The sequence below is a fragment of the Chaetodon trifascialis genome, chromosome 13 (genome assembly GCF_039877785.1).
Source record: "Chaetodon trifascialis isolate fChaTrf1 chromosome 13, fChaTrf1.hap1, whole genome shotgun sequence".
NCBI lineage: Eukaryota > Metazoa > Chordata > Actinopteri > Chaetodontiformes > Chaetodontidae > Chaetodon > Chaetodon trifascialis.
In genome coordinates, this window is record NC_092068.1 from 13,320,904 (window position 1) to 13,337,923 (window position 17,020).

The 17,020-nt window shown below is 43.6% G+C and overlaps 1 protein-coding gene across 1 annotated transcript in view; it reads left to right on the top strand.

Moving 5' to 3' along the window:
* The window catches only part of dst (dystonin), a 92,272-nt gene extending 75,586 nt beyond the window's left edge, over positions 1-16,686 (top strand). Inside the window, exons 75-99 of the mRNA XM_070977439.1 lie at positions 233-406; positions 677-832; positions 1,013-1,210; positions 1,788-1,916; positions 2,466-2,636; positions 4,086-4,241; positions 4,646-4,852; positions 5,139-5,258; positions 5,883-6,052; positions 6,154-6,313; positions 6,843-7,037; positions 7,125-7,253; positions 7,856-7,999; positions 8,204-8,392; positions 8,500-8,629; positions 8,805-8,968; positions 9,075-9,237; positions 9,332-9,486; positions 9,573-9,647; positions 9,793-9,810; positions 12,101-12,218; positions 14,185-14,375; positions 14,576-14,686; positions 15,302-15,428; positions 15,618-16,686. Coding sequence (XP_070833540.1) covers positions 233-406; positions 677-832; positions 1,013-1,210; positions 1,788-1,916; positions 2,466-2,636; positions 4,086-4,241; positions 4,646-4,852; positions 5,139-5,258; positions 5,883-6,052; positions 6,154-6,313; positions 6,843-7,037; positions 7,125-7,253; positions 7,856-7,999; positions 8,204-8,392; positions 8,500-8,629; positions 8,805-8,968; positions 9,075-9,237; positions 9,332-9,486; positions 9,573-9,647; positions 9,793-9,810; positions 12,101-12,218; positions 14,185-14,375; positions 14,576-14,686; positions 15,302-15,428; positions 15,618-15,874 — 3,807 coding nt within the window. The 3' untranslated portion in view covers positions 15,875-16,686. The remainder of the gene's footprint in view (positions 1-232; positions 407-676; positions 833-1,012; positions 1,211-1,787; positions 1,917-2,465; positions 2,637-4,085; positions 4,242-4,645; positions 4,853-5,138; positions 5,259-5,882; positions 6,053-6,153; positions 6,314-6,842; positions 7,038-7,124; positions 7,254-7,855; positions 8,000-8,203; positions 8,393-8,499; positions 8,630-8,804; positions 8,969-9,074; positions 9,238-9,331; positions 9,487-9,572; positions 9,648-9,792; positions 9,811-12,100; positions 12,219-14,184; positions 14,376-14,575; positions 14,687-15,301; positions 15,429-15,617) is intronic.
* The last annotated feature ends 334 nt before the right edge of the window (positions 16,687-17,020 follow it).

Consider the following 17,020-nt stretch of genomic DNA (forward strand, 5'->3'; position numbering starts at 1 on the left):
AGAAGCTCTGTCATAAACCAGCTGTGTTTGCGTCGAGTGCTTCATAGCCTGCCTTGGTTGGCCTGTATCGTACAAAAGCTCCTGCTTGATAAGCAGTCACACTGTCTTTGAAATACAAAAAGACAAATCTTGTGCTGAATAGCCACAGCTAGTAGAGTCTGATGTATTGTCTGGAAAGCTTTGTACTTCTGTTGACTGACTGGGCGTATTGTGGTACGTGCTGGTGTTTCAGGAGTTCAAAGGGGAGGCGTATCAGCTGCAGATTGAGATGGAGCGCCTGAACCACCAGGCGGGCCTCCTGTTGAAGAAGGTGACGGAGGAGGCCGACCGCTGCGCCATCCAGGAGCCAATGTCTGAGCTCAAGATGCTGTGGGACAACCTGGATGAGAAGATCATCGGCCGACAGGTCAGAGAAGGGAAACGTGTGGAAGGAGAACAAAAAAAATCCTTTAAAATACCGAAATCGAGAAAAGAACTCTTGACTAATGGACACCCATATGATGTTTAAGCACAGAATGTGATAACTCTCCCTTAAACATAATTGTAATATACCTCGACAGCTCCATAAGGACTAGAAAACAGACTCACAATGGGTCAAACAGGCAGTGGAATGCATGGTGTTGTATGCAGGTCAAGTGCTTTCACTGTCTAATGGCTTAATCTGTCATTAATCCAGCACAAACTGGAGGGAGGCCTTCTGGCGCTGGGCCAGTTCCAGCACGCACTGGACGAGCTGCTGGCCTGGATGAGCCACACCGAGGAGCTGCTCAACGAGCAGAGGAAAGCTGGAGGAGACCCCAAAGCCATCGAGATAGAGCTCGCCAAGCATCATGTACGGCAAAAATCGACCACACTTAATGTTTCATTTAATCCACAGACAAAGAACAATGAGGCAGCAGATTTATCACCCCTTATTCCAAAATGAAGCTTAAGCAGATTTATTTTAGTCCCTTTGAGCTTCAGATCTGTCCACCCAACATTTAACCATTTCTGGCTGCTTTTGTCTCTTCAGGTTCTCCAGAATGACGTGCTGGCTCATAAGGCGACGGTTGAGACAGTCAATAAGGTCGGCAATGATCTGGTGGAGTCCAGCGCTGGAGAGGAAGCTTCTAGTCTGCAGAGCAAACTGGAGAACCTGAACCAGCGGTGGAAAGCCATCCTGGAGAAGACGGCGCAGAGGAAGCAACAACTGGAGAGTGCTCTGCTTCAGGTAGAAAAGTGATTTTCATCAGCGCTAATTTGTGTTGAATCATCCTTTAATAAGCCAGTGTGTTCTGTCAAAGTCAGAAATTGGTTTTGGAGCAGGGATTCCTACCCCCCCCCCCCATCCCCCCCTCCCTCCTCATTCCTTTCACATCCTGTGGAGTTTCTATTCATAACTTTCAGCGGGGTGCTTTGATGTGAGAGAAGGATATGAGAAACAGAAATATGTCCTGGATTTAGATTTTTATTCAAGAAATATTTGAGTTTTTTTTTTTTTTTTCCAAAAGCATGTAATCTGTCCCAGGCTGCAAGGGTTTTCAGAGATGAGAGTATTTATCAGAAAAATACTAAACATAACACTTTCTTTATGTATCAAATTGTTTTATTTATTAGCTCAAAGGCTTTAATTCATTACATTTCAGGCTTTTTAATTTATACAGCTGAATCCCGTAGATAGCCAGCTTTGGCAGCTAAATGAATCCAAGGAATTAATAACTCAGATATCCTCCTCTCTGAGCCATAGGTTACTAACAATGAGTGTGTGTGACACCTTTTGTCCTGACTCAGGTTGTATTGTGTTGTAGGCCCAGGGTTTCCATGGTGAGATCGAAGATATGCAGCAATGGCTGAAAGACACAGAACGTCAGCTGTTGGCATCAAAGGCTGTGGGAGGCTTACCAGACACGGCCCGGGAGCAGCTTAACGCCCATCTGGTATGTGTTTAACAATATGAAAGGCAGCATGCAGATGGCAGGCTCGTAAGGAGGCTGCTATGTCTTGTCTGTGTTTTATCTGGAGTGTGAAAATTAAATGACACTGCAAAATGCGCCGCTCGCATCCCCCCGCAGAAGACGACAAAAAGCCTGAAAACTGTTTCAAATTGATTCGGCCCTGTCAGGCTGTAATGAATTTAGGAATGTTTTGCTTCTTTGTTTTCCTTGTCTCTAATGGAGAAACTCAAGGCGCTTGAACAACAAACTGGCCCTAATGAAGCGTCAGCAGTGACATCTCATGGACCCAAAAACAGAGGGATTGAAAGAAATCACTTTTATCAGATTAGTAACATTATATACAAGTCTCAGCATGACCCGCTGAGCTCATTCTTTCACCATTTTTGGACTAGATTAAAAATAAAGTGCACTGACAGCTTCATCACACACACTTCAGGCGCTGCAGACTCTCACATGGTGATCCAGAGCTGAGCTGTAATTTAGCCTTTTTGACGAAAAACATCGCTCTCCTCGTGCCATTGTCTCCTGCAGGAGTTGTGTTCTGCCTTCGAGGTGAAGGAGGTGCTGTATCAGGAGCTGATGAACAAGGGTCACCAGCTGCTCGCCGTGACGCCCGAGGGGCCAGACAGCAACACGGAGCAGGACCTCGCCAACCTGAAGGACAAATGGGAAGCTGTGCAGGGGAAGGTCGCTGAGAGAAAGGTACGTCAGTGGGGGCCGTGGAGAGGATGGCAGACTGACACAGCTCTTAATGATTCACGGCTTCAGGCTCCAGTGAGAGGCCGCTGACATACACTTGAGCTGTGACTCTGTGTCTGGAAGCCGCAAATCCCAGTGCAGGTAATGAATGGTGTCAGGACAGAGTGCTGGCAAGGACACAGAGGATGTGGTTACACTGTAGATCACAGCAGGCGAGTGGCCGTCTGAGTCAGCATGGAACAACTGCGCTCTTGTCTCATGTGTTGCCATGAGAACAGTCGACAAGTGCATAAAATAAATAGCGGCGCTTAAACTACCAGTTGAGCCCGAATAGAGACTCTGTCAGTCACTCTGTTGTTCTTTGGGAAATCTCCTTTGCAGCAACTTTTTCTCACTTTCGTGCCTTCAACAAACATCATTTTACGTGGCAAGAAGATAAATCCCTGGCGCTCGCAGTCCAGATATGGAGCGGCTCATTCCGGCTGTTTGGGAGTTTGCTGCAGCATTTTGCTTCCTATTTGCTTTGGTCCTGTTCCCAGGAATTCAAAGCCTTAGACAGAGTCGCAGCTGCCGGCCAAAAGCTCTCTGCAGCAATGTGGCACTTGAGCCTCGTGTACTGTTTTTTCTGTCTTAGTACTGTACTCAAGTACACATTTGAGGTATTTTTACTTTTACTTGAGTTTTTTCATTTTATACAACTTTATGCTAGTACTCTTTTTCAGATAACAATTTTCGATATCTCTCCTAAATCTGTGGATTAGCTGAAAAATATACTGTCATAAAGATAAAAACATGCCTGTTTCTCTATTCTGATGCGTTGTTTTACACTAAACTACCCAGCAGCTTATAAAATTTTTAAAATTAGCTCTACCTCACATATCTACAGCAGTGAAATGCAACGTACTCCAAATCCAAAACTTTATATATAATACAACCTAATGTCCAAAAAAGACACTCTGTAAAACCTTACTAAAATATTTTGATATTTTTTCATTATTTGGTAGTTGTACTCTTACTGAAGTAAAGTATCTGAATACTTCCACAACTGGAAAAGAGTATTCTAAGAATGAAATCTGCATTGACGATTAAACTGCAATTCCATATTCAGCAAGACTCTCAACATGACCCACGATATATGAGAGAAACATCCATAACTCTCATCAGGTTCGTAATGTCATTACTGCAGTGTTTGTGGCCATGTGATGAGCCTGCGCCAGCGTCCTCGGCTGCAGCGAATGGACGTTTTTCAGCATGAACATTTGACTCATTCAATTAAAAGCTCATCACTCCCTTTCTGCTCCACAATCAGCCTCTCCGGAGATGTTCACTTCCTCTGTATAAATAGAGGTTGTGTTTTTTCCCTCCCCTCATGGTCGATTGTTGTAGCAACCGAGCCGTTTGTTTTTCAGCATTGTGTGGTGTGATACAGCTTGTGATGTGCTGTGTCTGCAGGTGAAACTAGAGGAAGCCTTGACGCTCGCCACAGATTTCCACAACTCCCTGCAGGATTTCATCAACTGGCTAACCCAAGCAGAGCAGACGCTGAACATGGTTTCCCCTGCTTCCCTCATACTGGAGACCATCATGTTTCAGATTGATGAGCATAAGGTAATGTTTGTACAGGATGCACAGCCTCTGAAGTGAAATGAAATGCTGATGACAAATGATTTTGTTTGTGTGGTTGTGCATGATTGCTTTAAATGTTGCTCTGCAGTTCCCTGCTTTTATCCATCTGCTGTGATAGTGTGTCATTTCTTTAGCCAATGGAAAATGATATCAGTATCATGTACTAAAGAGAAATTTATGTTCACTAATTCAACGTTCGGCTTTGCCATGGAGCCAACAGTGACATAATGACTCCATCTGTTTCGTCATTGGTTACACAGCTCATTAGCACATCAATCACATGACCTACACCACCTCTGCTGAAGTGAGAAGCCCCCTCTCCATTTTAACACCGTAACACCTGACCTGAACCTCTCTCCTCTCTTCTCTCTGCTGCTCTTGTGCAGATGTTTGTGACAGAGGTGAACTCCCACCGGGACCACATCATTGAACTGGACAAGACAGGGACACACTTGAAGTACTTCAGCCAGAAACAGGATGTGGTCCTGATCAAGAACCTTCTGCTCAGCGTACAAGGCCGCTGGGAGAAGCTGGTGCAGCGGTCTGTAGAGCGAGGTCGCCTGCTGGATGACGCCAGGAAGAGGGCGAAACAGGTACTGTTCTGTGCATTTTTATATTGACTTCAAAATGGGCATTGTTTCACTGCTGTTAGGCCTCTTTTTATTATCGTTGGAAAACTCTGGAAATACTATATGAGGCCTGTTTCATATTCTGTCTGTAGCTTATTACAGCATTTTCATTAGTGTGGGCCCTTTTCTGTTCCTTGGGCCTGAAAACTTAATCATCTGAACGTTTAACAGGACTCTGCAATAAATCAAATGAAATCATACCTTTTTTCAAAATGCTTTACACTGTGATTGTTGCTTTCGCCTTCATTAGTTCCATGAAACTTGGAATAAACTGATGGAGTGGTTGGACGAATCAGAGAAGACTCTGGACTCAGAAGTGGAAATTGCCAATGATCCGGACAAAATCAAGATGCAGCTGGCGCAGCACAAGGTGACCGAGCATCGTCTTAGCGTGGCTTATATCAGAAAGAGAGGAAGTGGACATAAGCAGGGACCTTTGACAGCATCTACAGCAGAGTTTCATTCATTTAACAGAAACAATGGCTGGGCAGCTGCTTAACACACCATGTTTAATGTGTAATGTATGAGAGTTGGAAGCAATCCCAACATGGAAAGTGTTTATGGGAATTAGAGTATCGACAGACCGCATTAGTTGTGTATTTGCTTGCCTTACAGACTACCCAGTCCCCTCTTGTTGTCTCTGCAGTGGTATGCGTGGATGTTGTGCTAATCCTATCGTAATCCCGGGATGGACCAAATGTATTAGGGTTGACCTTGCTTTTGGACACTCTAAATCTCTGCGGAGCAGTGGCTCTTGAGTTTTGACCCCTTTTTTGTTTCCCTTCACAGAGGACTGTCTTCCTAATAACAAAACACACACACACACACAGATTAGGATACTGTCTGCCATGCCAACACCAGCAGGAGGAAAATCCTCTGAGTTCACTGTACACTCTGAGACTTAAAGCAATCCACTACACTAGTCTGTTGTCGGCAAATTACAATGCTTTTTTGACGCGATGAGCTTTTTGATGACCATGTTTCTCATTCACAGGAGTTCCAGAAAGCTCTGGGCAGCAAACACTCAGTGTATGACACCACTGCTCGAACAGGACGGGCCCTGAAAGACAAGACCTCCCTCCAGGATGATAATCAGAAGCTGGACGACATGCTGAGCGAGCTGAGGGACAAATGGGACACTGTTTGTGGCAAGTCAGTAGAAAGGTAAGGATCATCTCCCCACGTTTGTTGCTGTATTTCACCCCCATCTGTTGACAGTGCTTCTGCAGACCTCTTAATAGTTAATAATTTGTGTTCTCCCGCAGACAAAACAAGCTCGAGGAGGCCCTGTTGTTCTCCGGCCAGTTCACAGACGCTCTCCAGGCTCTCATCGACTGGCTGTACAGAGTGGAGCCTCAGCTGGCTGAGGACCAGCCCGTCCACGGAGACATAGACCTGGTTCTCAACCTGATAGACAACCACAAGGTAGAAAACAGCAGACCACACCGCAGTGGGACCAAAGCTGACACCGCCCTTTCCTTTCTTCACTGATTGTTTCTTGTCACAATAGAAAACAAAGGACACTTAAACCCCACCAGGGTTGTGCTATCAATTCAAACAACAAAAGGGAGAGCATTGTAGTACCTTTACGCTGAGAGTTCTTTGAAGTTTTCTGTCCAGCAAGGATATCAGGGAAACTGATGCTGTCATGTTTCCAGTGTTATTATTAATAATAACTGCACTACATCAGCAGCAGAGTAATGTTGTTTTTGTTGCAGCATCAGCTGTGACCCTGTTGAAGCTGAATTGTTTTTCATGTTCCACAGAAAAAAAAATTCCATTTGTAAATATGCTTGAATCACACAAATCTTTGTAATGTAGTTAAGTACCGAATATGCCACACATCTTACACGCATCAGATACTGGCCTGGGAAAAAAAGCAAAGCTTTTTCACTTCTTCTTGAAGACTGTTTTTTGTTGTTTGACTGTGTCCTTTGCTGTTTGGCCCCTGCAGGTTTTCCAGAAGGAGTTGGGGAAGAGGACAGTAAGCGTTCAGGCCCTCAAACGTTCAGCCAAGGAGCTGATTGAGAGCAGCCACGATGACTCGTCCTGGGTCAAAGTCCAGATGCAGGAGCTGAGCACTCGCTGGGAGACGGTGTGCAACCTCTCTGTGTCCAAGCAGGCCCGGCTGGAGCAGGCCCTGTGTCAGGTGCCGTAGAGTCCCATACAGCCGTTAGATAGAAGCTTAACCACCTCTGTGAGCCTGACTGATCTGATCTGTGTCCTCTGGCTGCAGGCTGAGGAGTTTCACTCTGCTGTTCACATCCTGCTGGAGTGGCTGGCTGAGGCAGAGCAGAGTTTGCGTTTCCATGGCAGCCTGCCTGACGATGAGGAGGCTCTGCAGGCGCTCATCGAACAACACAAGGCAAGCAATGCAAATATTTAGTTTTTTGTTTTTTTTTCTCAAACATTCAGCGTGTAGGAATTAAAGGCATCTAGCGGTGAGGATGCAGATTGAAACCAGTGGCAGCTTAAAATGCAAAAAATATGAAAGCTGCTCTCTAGAGCCAGTATTTGGTTTGTCCGTTCTGGGCTACTGTAGAAACATGGGGGTGCAACATGGCAGACTCTGTGGAGAGGACCCGCTCCCTCTGTAGATATAAAGAGCTCATTCTAAGACAACTAAAACTCAGTTATTCTTATTTTCAGGTGACTTTACACTAATTAAAACATATTCCATTTCTGCCAAAAGTTCCCCCAAAATCCTACACACTGGACCGTAAAGCAACACTTTAGATAGATTTTGACAGTTTGGGTGTTTTAATAAATAATAAAACATGCTGGCATGTTCTTCCGTGCCAAGAATACAGTATTGTAGATATTTGTCAGACCTATGATTTCATCGTATTGAAATTGCTCTGCTGTGCTCCAACATTTAAACAACCTCATGAACTACGCTTGGTTTTTATGTTTGCTGAAAATAATCCAATTTTAGTTCTGAACTCTTTTCCATTTGCTAATTTTAAGGAGTTCATGAAGAAACTGGAGGAAAAGCGAGTGGCTCTAAATAAAGCAGCCAGTATGGGGGAGGCTATTCTGACCATCTGCCATCCAGACTCTATCACCACCATCAAACACTGGAACACCATCATTAAAGCCCGGTTTGAAGAGGTCAGTTCACAGCTGCATGCTCACATACATGCCTTACAGCTCTGTCATACCCACAGGTACGACCCAACTACACAAGCTGGATACTTCAAACTGCAAGTTAGCTTTTTTAGCTTGAAGATTGGTGGGGTGGACAGTAGCCCCTTGAAGCTGTAGCACACAAAAGGAATCGCCCTGCCACTGATGTGTGCGATGTTACCGTTACAGGTGCAGGCTTGGGCCAGGCAGCACCAGCAGAGACTGGCCACGGCCCTCACTGAGCTGTTAGCCACTCAGGAGCTGCTGGAGAATCTGCTGACCTGGCTACAGTGGGCTGAGACCAACCTCAACGATAAGGACAAGGAGCCGCTGCCACAGGAGATCGAGGAGGTCAAAAGCCTCATCGCAGAACACCAGGTGAAGTAAAACTGCAGATAAAAAGAGTTCTAGTGAGGAAACTGTAGTTGGCAGTAGTAAGTGTTGATGAACTGAATTGGGAGCATACTTGTTGCTTTTCCCTGCAGGCATTCATGGAGGAAATGACCAGGAAGCAACCAGACGTTGACAAAATCACCAAGACACACAAAAGGAAGGCTGCTTTGGAGACCCCGAACCAGTCTCAGATCCCTGTTCTGGGCAAAGGAAGAACTGGAAGTACGTATCCCACAAATACCCCTCATGGAGCGTGACCCGAGCCATCTGGCCCCGTGTTGAATCACCGCAGGGTGACGCGACATCCTCATCTCGTCCATTTCAGCACCTGGAATGATGTCATTGCTCATTTGTTCTTCCTGATTACACGGTGAAGGTGTTTTTCTTTGTCTTACAGGAAAACGTTCCCCCACACAAACCATGTATGCATCAGCAACACAAGCTCCCATTGAAACCAAGAACCCGCGGGTTAACCTGCTGGTCACGAAGTGGCAGCACGTGTGGCTACTGGCTTTGGACAGAAGGAGGAAACTCAATGATGCCCTGGACAGACTGGAGGAGGTAATCAAGCTCAACCCTGCTCCCAGTGTTATCGAAAGCAGTTTTAATCTGCAAATCTGTGCATCTTTTCTGGTTCTTCATATCATCCTTTATATTTTCTGTGCAGTTGAAGGAATTCGCCAACTTTGACTTCGACGTGTGGCGGAAGCGCTACATGCGCTGGATGAACCATAAAAAGTCTCGTGTCATGGACTTCTTCCGCCGCATTGACAAAGATCAAGATGGCAAGGTGACCCGACAGGAGTTCATAGAGGGCATCCTCTCCTCCAGTAAGCATCACACACAACACACAAACCCACATCTGAACAGCGTTTACAAGCCAGGAAAAGGCTGACTCTGTAACTCTTAACGCCTCGTCAACAGAATTCCCCACCAGTCGTCTGGAGATGAGCGCCGTGGCAGACATATTTGACCGAGACGGTGACGGCTATATCGACTACTATGAGTTTGTGGCAGCTCTTCATCCCAACAAGGACGCCTACAAACCACTAACAGATGCTGACAAAATTGAAGATGAGGTGATGCAAACTCTCACGTAAACACTTTCTAAATCCAGAGACGGGCTTTGGGAACTTTGGTGCCATCAGTTCTTCTGTCTTTGCAGGTTACACGTCAAGTAGCAAAATGCAAATGTCCAAAACGATTCCAAGTGGAGCAAATTGGTGCCAACAAATACCGGGTAAGCAGATTTTAACTCGTTACACTCGAAGTATGTTTCAGCAAATACAAGCGAGGAAGGTAAGTGTTGAATGTGCTGTGTCAACAGAGGTCAATACATGCTAAAAACTAACTTTCTATATTTTTATTGTCCTTCACATCACCAGTTCTACCTTGGAAACCAGGTACATATGAAAGTCCTCTTCTGTTGTTGCTCCTCTGTTCTGTGCCTTATCAAACCTTTCTCATTTACCATGTTTGCGTTCCAATTAACACTCTCTGCCCAGATTCCTGGCTGATGTTTACAGACTGAAACTCAGAAGTAGAAATAAAGATCTGTGGCCATGTGATTTCATCTGTAAGCGACGCTGGCCTGGGATGTGTTATCAGTCCACCAATTTTATGAACACGATGAGAAGAGAAAATCTGACTGAGCATTAAAGGCCATATGTGTTGAAGTTTTATAGTATTTTTCAGAATATTGTGAAAAATAAGACAATCAAGGTGAAAATTAGCGCAGTAAATGTTTTGAAAACCTGCTTTTGAGTTTCAGAGAACACAATAGTTAAGTGCCAGTACCATTTCAGCCCATGTTTTTTATTGGTCCACGGACATAAATTCATCTGCTGGGCAGTTTGGAAAATAATGCTTTCTGTGTGCTTGCCTTTGGCGCTTCAGTCTCATGGGAATGATTTCCTTCAACACTGGCTGGCATACTTTTGTGTAACTGACACGAATGAATTATGAATTTATTTTCATGATCAACCTTGATGATTTCAATGAATACTTTGCTTTTCATTTTACCTACTGAGTTAATATGTCTTCACCGATTGCATGTTGCAGTTTAGAATCCATTGCTGATATGGATTCGTATGCCACATTATGCTTTCTGCAGCTTGTTGGATTAAGATTAATAAGGGGAGTGGGTGCTAGTAAGAGGGGATAGAGGCATTAGTGGTGCTTTATGAACTAGTTTGTATTGATGTATCACACAACAAATGAATTGAAATAATTCTTTTGACAGTTTGGTCTGGTTCACTGCTTACATGACTCCTTAATCGGCGATGAGACAATAGCAAACAGGGAAAATCAAAATCTTACCCCCCACCTACACGTTGCAGTTTTGGAAAGCTGTATTCTGGTAAATGGCTATTCTTAAGATGTGTCTTGTGCCTCCTTTTCCTCCAGATCATCATCACCTTTAATGTATTTGATCACTAAAATCACCAGTGGCATTAAATCATTTTGATAATCATAAGTGCAAGATCTGTAGCAGTTGAAGAGATTTCATAAGATAAGAGGCAGTTAAGCAGAGGGTCATCAGTGTTTGGTCATGTCTGCTTGTCACACTGTGGTGGATTAGACAGAGCTGATCTGAACCATTCCTCATGTTGTTCTCAGTGTGTCATTGGAGCTAGCTGCATTGGATCTGCATTGGTGTCCATGCATCCCGAGTATTTTTGAGTCGTAGTTGTAGAGAGTGCAACAAAGTGCTGGATTGCAGGAGATTGCTGTTTGTCCGCTTGTTCATGACGTGAAATTGCTTTTGTTTTGTGGTTTTGTTTTTTGACAGAAAGCATGCGGCTGTGATCGTCCCGTGTGTTTTTTGTGCTAATGCTCATGGTCACATCCAACTGACTGCCTTCTGTCGTCCATCACCTCATAAACCTTGACCCATTCACATCTACGACATGCTCAGTGTTCTTAGTTCAGTATGTGTGGTTGGTGAGATGAAGGCAAATTATTATACACTAGTGCCTCCTGGTGGTGCAATAATGTGCCTCTAGTTAATGTGTTTTTTTCAGGCTCACCATGCAGTAATGGCAGCAAACTGAAGCCAGGAATAAAGTCAGGCGTTACAACCTGAAACCACAAATTAGCTGAAATTAATTAATAATTGACATTACTGCTCCATCAGTCAGGTAAAGCTGTAACTGCTGTGTTGTACTGTACAGCTTTACAATACAGCACCGGAGCTCAAATTCAGCTATAAACTGTAACAGATGTCAGTGTAGAGCCTGACTGATATGATAGTTTTAGAGTTAATTCAACAAGAGCTCATTTAGTAATGTAGGAATAATAAACTGAACCAGATACACCAGCACACACCAACAGAGGAAAACCAGTTGGATTGACCTTTGTGTAATTTGTCTGTTTGAGAATGAAACTAAAACTTTATGTCTCTGTGTCATAATCCTGTTTGTGAATCTGTGCAACACGAAAAAGGAAATCAGTCCTGACGTGGACACGAAGCATCTCCGATGGCTGCTTAAGTTTTTACATGGAAAATTTTGATTGGAGCTGACTAATTCAACCAAAATGTAAAAGATACACGAATTGACTGGAAGAACTTCGACTCTCCAAAGCAGTCTGGTTTCCAGTGTTGCACAGCTCGTAGCCTGCAGTGAGAGAGTGCTCCTGCACAGGCCAGTGTTTTCACACGTCCCCTCTCTGTTTTCCTTCCCCCCGCCGCAGTTTGGAGACTCTCAGCAGCTTCGTCTAGTACGGATTTTGCGCAGCACTGTGATGGTGCGGGTGGGAGGAGGCTGGATGGCTCTGGATGAGTTCCTGGTGAAGAACGACCCCTGTCGAGGTGAGTTCAAAAGTTCACCTCAAGGAATCGCAGTGCAGGGCTGAAAAATGAACACGGCCACTTTTGTCTGGAGTAGAATATTTAAAGTAAGCTGTTTAGCATGAGGGCTACATACTGTACACACACGACACATTACCTGAGATTAAAGGCAGCTAATCTATTGAAACAGTGATATTCTTTTCACCAAAACGTCATTATTACTGTTTCATTACTGAATCAGACAATTCAGAGTAACTGACTGTTAAGGGATTATTAATATTTTTTCACTTCCAGACCCACCAAAGGCTTCAGAGAGCCTCTCTCTAATCCTCCCTTTGAATATAAGCAGAAGTAACCAGTGTGGTTGTCTGTTTGTTGCACCGCTCTTAGAAAAATAAAGATATAGTGAAAAACTGCAGGGCAAAATGAAATACTTAAATCACCTTGTAGAAAACCTGCTTCATTTGCTTGTTTTTAGAATTTTTGAGGCGTGAATGTTGAGAATAAGAACAGGTAGCGGTAAATTAGTGTGCTGCTGATCACCAATCTGCGACCCTCGCGGTATGAATCCTTGCACTCTGCTTGTTTCTGCTATCTTCTGTGTTAATTATCAATTTCCTGTTTTTTTCCTGATGAACCTTCCTCCTGCTGAACATGATATCATTTCTTCTAGTTCATCACCACGGGAGCAAAATGTTGCGCTCGGAATCAAACTCTTCAATTACTCAGTCTCCTATAGGTTGGCAAATCTCACACTTTCTCACCTTGCTCCATGAACCCACCAGTGGTATGTGTGTCTGCACATCCGAGCGTGTGCTGCTTGTGTTGGTCCTGGCGTGTACTTCTGTAGCTGTGCGTGCGTGTGTGAGAGTGCTCATCGTGAATGGCATCCCCATGAAGCGCCTCCACTCACAATCAACTGTCACTCAGCTCCTGCTGGTTTTCATGCATGCAGTCGTTTGTGTGAGTCTCATCACCTGCTGTCACGTTCTCTGAGGCACTGTTTGGGACATGAAGCGCCGAATGAGCTCATTTTTTCTCTTGCAGCATGTAATGAGTGTTTCTGGCCCTGCTCTCAGGTTTGCTTGACAATCAAACAAACAAGCATTTGAAAACCCTAGGAAAGATTAAACAGGATGCTTAGCTGCTATAAACCTGTCGTCACTGAGGAGGGTGATGTAGTTGTCTGTATACAGCACACACAGAATAGAAGCAGTATTTACTGGACTGTTTACTGTTCGACAGTGTGGCTTTGTGATTAAAACTGCATGGAGGCCAGTTTGTTTTTAACACAACTGGTGCGACGTCTGTTTGGTTTATTCTGTTTGGTTTATGTTTCCTCGGTTTTGTATTTCTTCTCATTTGGGCCGTTTTGGTGTGGCAGTGTTTAGGCGCACTTTGATTTATTTGAGTCTTTTCACCATTTGTTTAGCAGTCCAAGCAAACAAAGACGTACTGCTGGTCGAGAAGCAGTTGCCGCAGTAATTGGACTTCTGCTGGACGAGTGTAGATAAGATGGGAAACTGCATGATGTTTTCATTGTTTATTCGAGATTTTTTACAAATTAATTTAGAATATTCTGCTTTATTTAAAATCCAGCTGTCACATCATGGTAACACTTTATTTTATAGGTCCATAATTCCCTCATTATTTCCCAATAATAAGTCCCCTGGAAAAAAACTATGTAATGGTGCGAATGAAATGTTGTGACATTTCACCACAGCCAAGCATACCATTCAACATAAAAATATAGTTTTTGAGAAGAAGTAAATATTTGCTCCCCTTTTAATCAACGCATAAGGAATTTTCTATTTTACCTATAATTAGTACCAATTTATGTAGACATTTCTAGGAAATTATTAGGAAATGAGGGACTTAAAGTGGAAAATAAAGTGTTAACTCACATCATCATCAATGCAAAAATACTGTTCAAAATAACCACAGTTCCATTTATGCTATCTGGCTCATTTGAAGTTTTGTTTCTTAGCTAAAGGCAGAACCAACATGGAGCTGCGAGAGAAGTTCATCGTCCCAGAGGGAACCACTCAGGTGATGGCGAGCTTCCGCTACCGAGGCCGGAGATCTCGACCGTCATCCAGAGGAGCTTCTCCCAACAGATCCACCTCCAGTCAGAGCTGTCCGGTCCCGTCACACCAAGCAGCGACCAGTGCGGTCAAGGTGAGATGCTCCACTCGGCTGGGAGAGCCAGCTGATGTCCATCCTTCCCCATCATGATTTCACTCCCATTTATCTGCCTTAGTTGATTTATTTGACATTACTTTCCGGTTTATTCTTTGTGTTTCTTACATCTAGTGTTTCTTGTAGTTTTTGATTTGTGAACCCATGTCTGTGTTTTTTGATTTGCCATTGTTCCCCAGACTCCCCAACACATAACCCGCAATTATGATAAGCCCTGGCTTACAAACAGCAAACCCTCCACTCCTCTTAAATCATCAGACTCCTTTGGGAGCCAAGGTTCATCTTCAGAGGTATCGTCATATACAACACATGACTTGGAAAGCTTCAGATTTGTGATCTAACTGAAATCTACTGCATTAGACAATAGATGTGCAGCTTATATAGTACTAATAACCTGAGACTGAGTTCCTGGTTTTTAAAAGGCGTATTTGTTAGTGGTTTATACTTCTGATTTATCTGATTTCCAATTTTATTCTGCATGAAAAACAAAACAATGACAGATCTGGAAGATGTTAAACTAATAGAGTGGTTTTATGTGCTCCAGAGATTTCAGTTGGGTCTATAAGCTTTAACTTCTTTGATTACTAATGGGCTGAATATTTAATTCTTGTCTGACAAAAATGTCTGTCTTATTTTAAAGCTACCAAAATATAACCATCTTATGTGTAATGCATGTATGAATATTTAATAACTATTAACTACAGGTTTAAGACGTATGATTCAAAATCTAACTGCTTCTCAGACGGACTCCTCTGATTTGAAACTAACTCACTTGTAGCACTTTCTGGTACAACTTGTGATGTACTTAAGTCGGTAAGGACTGCTTTTTAACACGCTATCCTCAAGCTCACTGTGGACTTAACCACCATTGTTGACAAATGAAAGGAAAGCTCTGTCTTTTGCAGGGCACACCAGTTCAAGGCAGCAAATTGCGTCTTCCTGGATACTTGTCAGGCAAAGGATTTCAGTCTGGTGAAGAGGGAACCTTGATCAGCGCTGCTGTACTGAAAGCTCGCACACAGACAATAGGTGGTGAGTAGAGAGCGACTTCAGGAACGCTTTGCATTATGTCTTGAGGAAGATATGTATTTGCCTATTGATTGTGGCCAACTTGTTTTTTTTTAATATGTGTATATATACAGGAACATGTTGAGATCGCAGTAACATTTTCAAGGGTCAGACTCAGTTCATTTATGATTGTCCTTGACTTTATCTTTCTAGAGTCTAGAAAAAATTCCAGCCGACCTGGAAGTAAGGCTGGGAGCAGAGGGAGCAGCCGCAGAGGAAGCGACGCCTCTGACTTTGACATCTCGGACATCCAGTCTGTGTGCTCGGACATGTCTGAGACAGTCGGCGACTCAAGCCGAGCAACACCGCGTTCTGCGTCCCGCCAACACGGAGGAAAACCCTCCAAGATCCCCACTCCTCAGAGGAGAGCCACTCCCACGAGCAAACTGGCCAAGGGATCCAAGCGATAGTCAGTGGCCTTGAAAACAAACAACCCAGGAGCTAGTTGCACCCTAAACACGTAACGGACACTGGAGATACCTAACTTAAAAGACTGCAAATGTGTTGAGTGTTATTTAAATTGTTGCGAAGATGTAAAATATTCTTTTGAGAGGCAATATGGTTTAATATTATGTGAGAATGGAATGTCAATGGCCTTGTGTATTTGTTTTTAATGTATTTTATTTTTTGTGAAAAATGTCAAATTGTTTTTATCGTATTTTATTTTATTGATACAAAACCTGTAGAGGTTTGACGAACGAACACTAGAAAACCTGGGAATGACTACGTTGTACAGTTAGTTAACATTTCTAAACACACTAATGAAGGGCAACACACAGGATAGCGCTCTGAGAATTTCTGAATGTACTGTTATTTGTGTTTGCTGATGTTTGGAGTAGGTGGTGCATTATTGTACCATTTGAGGCACTGCAATTATCTATTTAAGTGCTATGATATACTGCCAACATGCATTTAAAGGGCAATGCAATATACTACAATAAACCCCAGTAAGCACTGCAGAAACCTTTGAAAAACACTATTTAAAGCAAGTAGCAGAAACCTCGTAATCATGAAGCTTTTAAGTCCTGTTTGTTTGTGAGCAGCTGCAGTCCCTGTTTTGTTTGACCACTTCACAGCAGTGTGCGCAATGACCTTTAAGAGGTGCCACTCCATGTAGACATTCTCTTGTGCATCTATGTCAATGTATGGTTAATTTCGGTAGAGCTGAAATTGTTACTGTAACATTACTTTGTAATAAACCCGCTTGCAGAAAACCACCAGAGACTGGTGTGGACCACAGAATCGTCCCTGCTTTGCTCGTTTTCATTCCTTTTATCAGCCAGCAGCTCCAGGTATGTTGGTCCAACACTTTGGTTCAGACTGAAATATCTCAGCATTATTGGATGGGTTGTTGATTTTCAAGTTCCCTTGAGGATGAATCTTTTCCTCTTGTGCCATCATCAGGTCAAACCATCCAGTGAAACATCTCAAATATCTGCATAAACTTAAGTACAGGGGGCTGCATGGTGGCGCAGCAGGTAGTGCGCGTGCCTCACAGCAAGAAGGTCGCCGGTTTGATTCCCGGGTTAGACCAAAAACATGCTCATTAGGTTAAT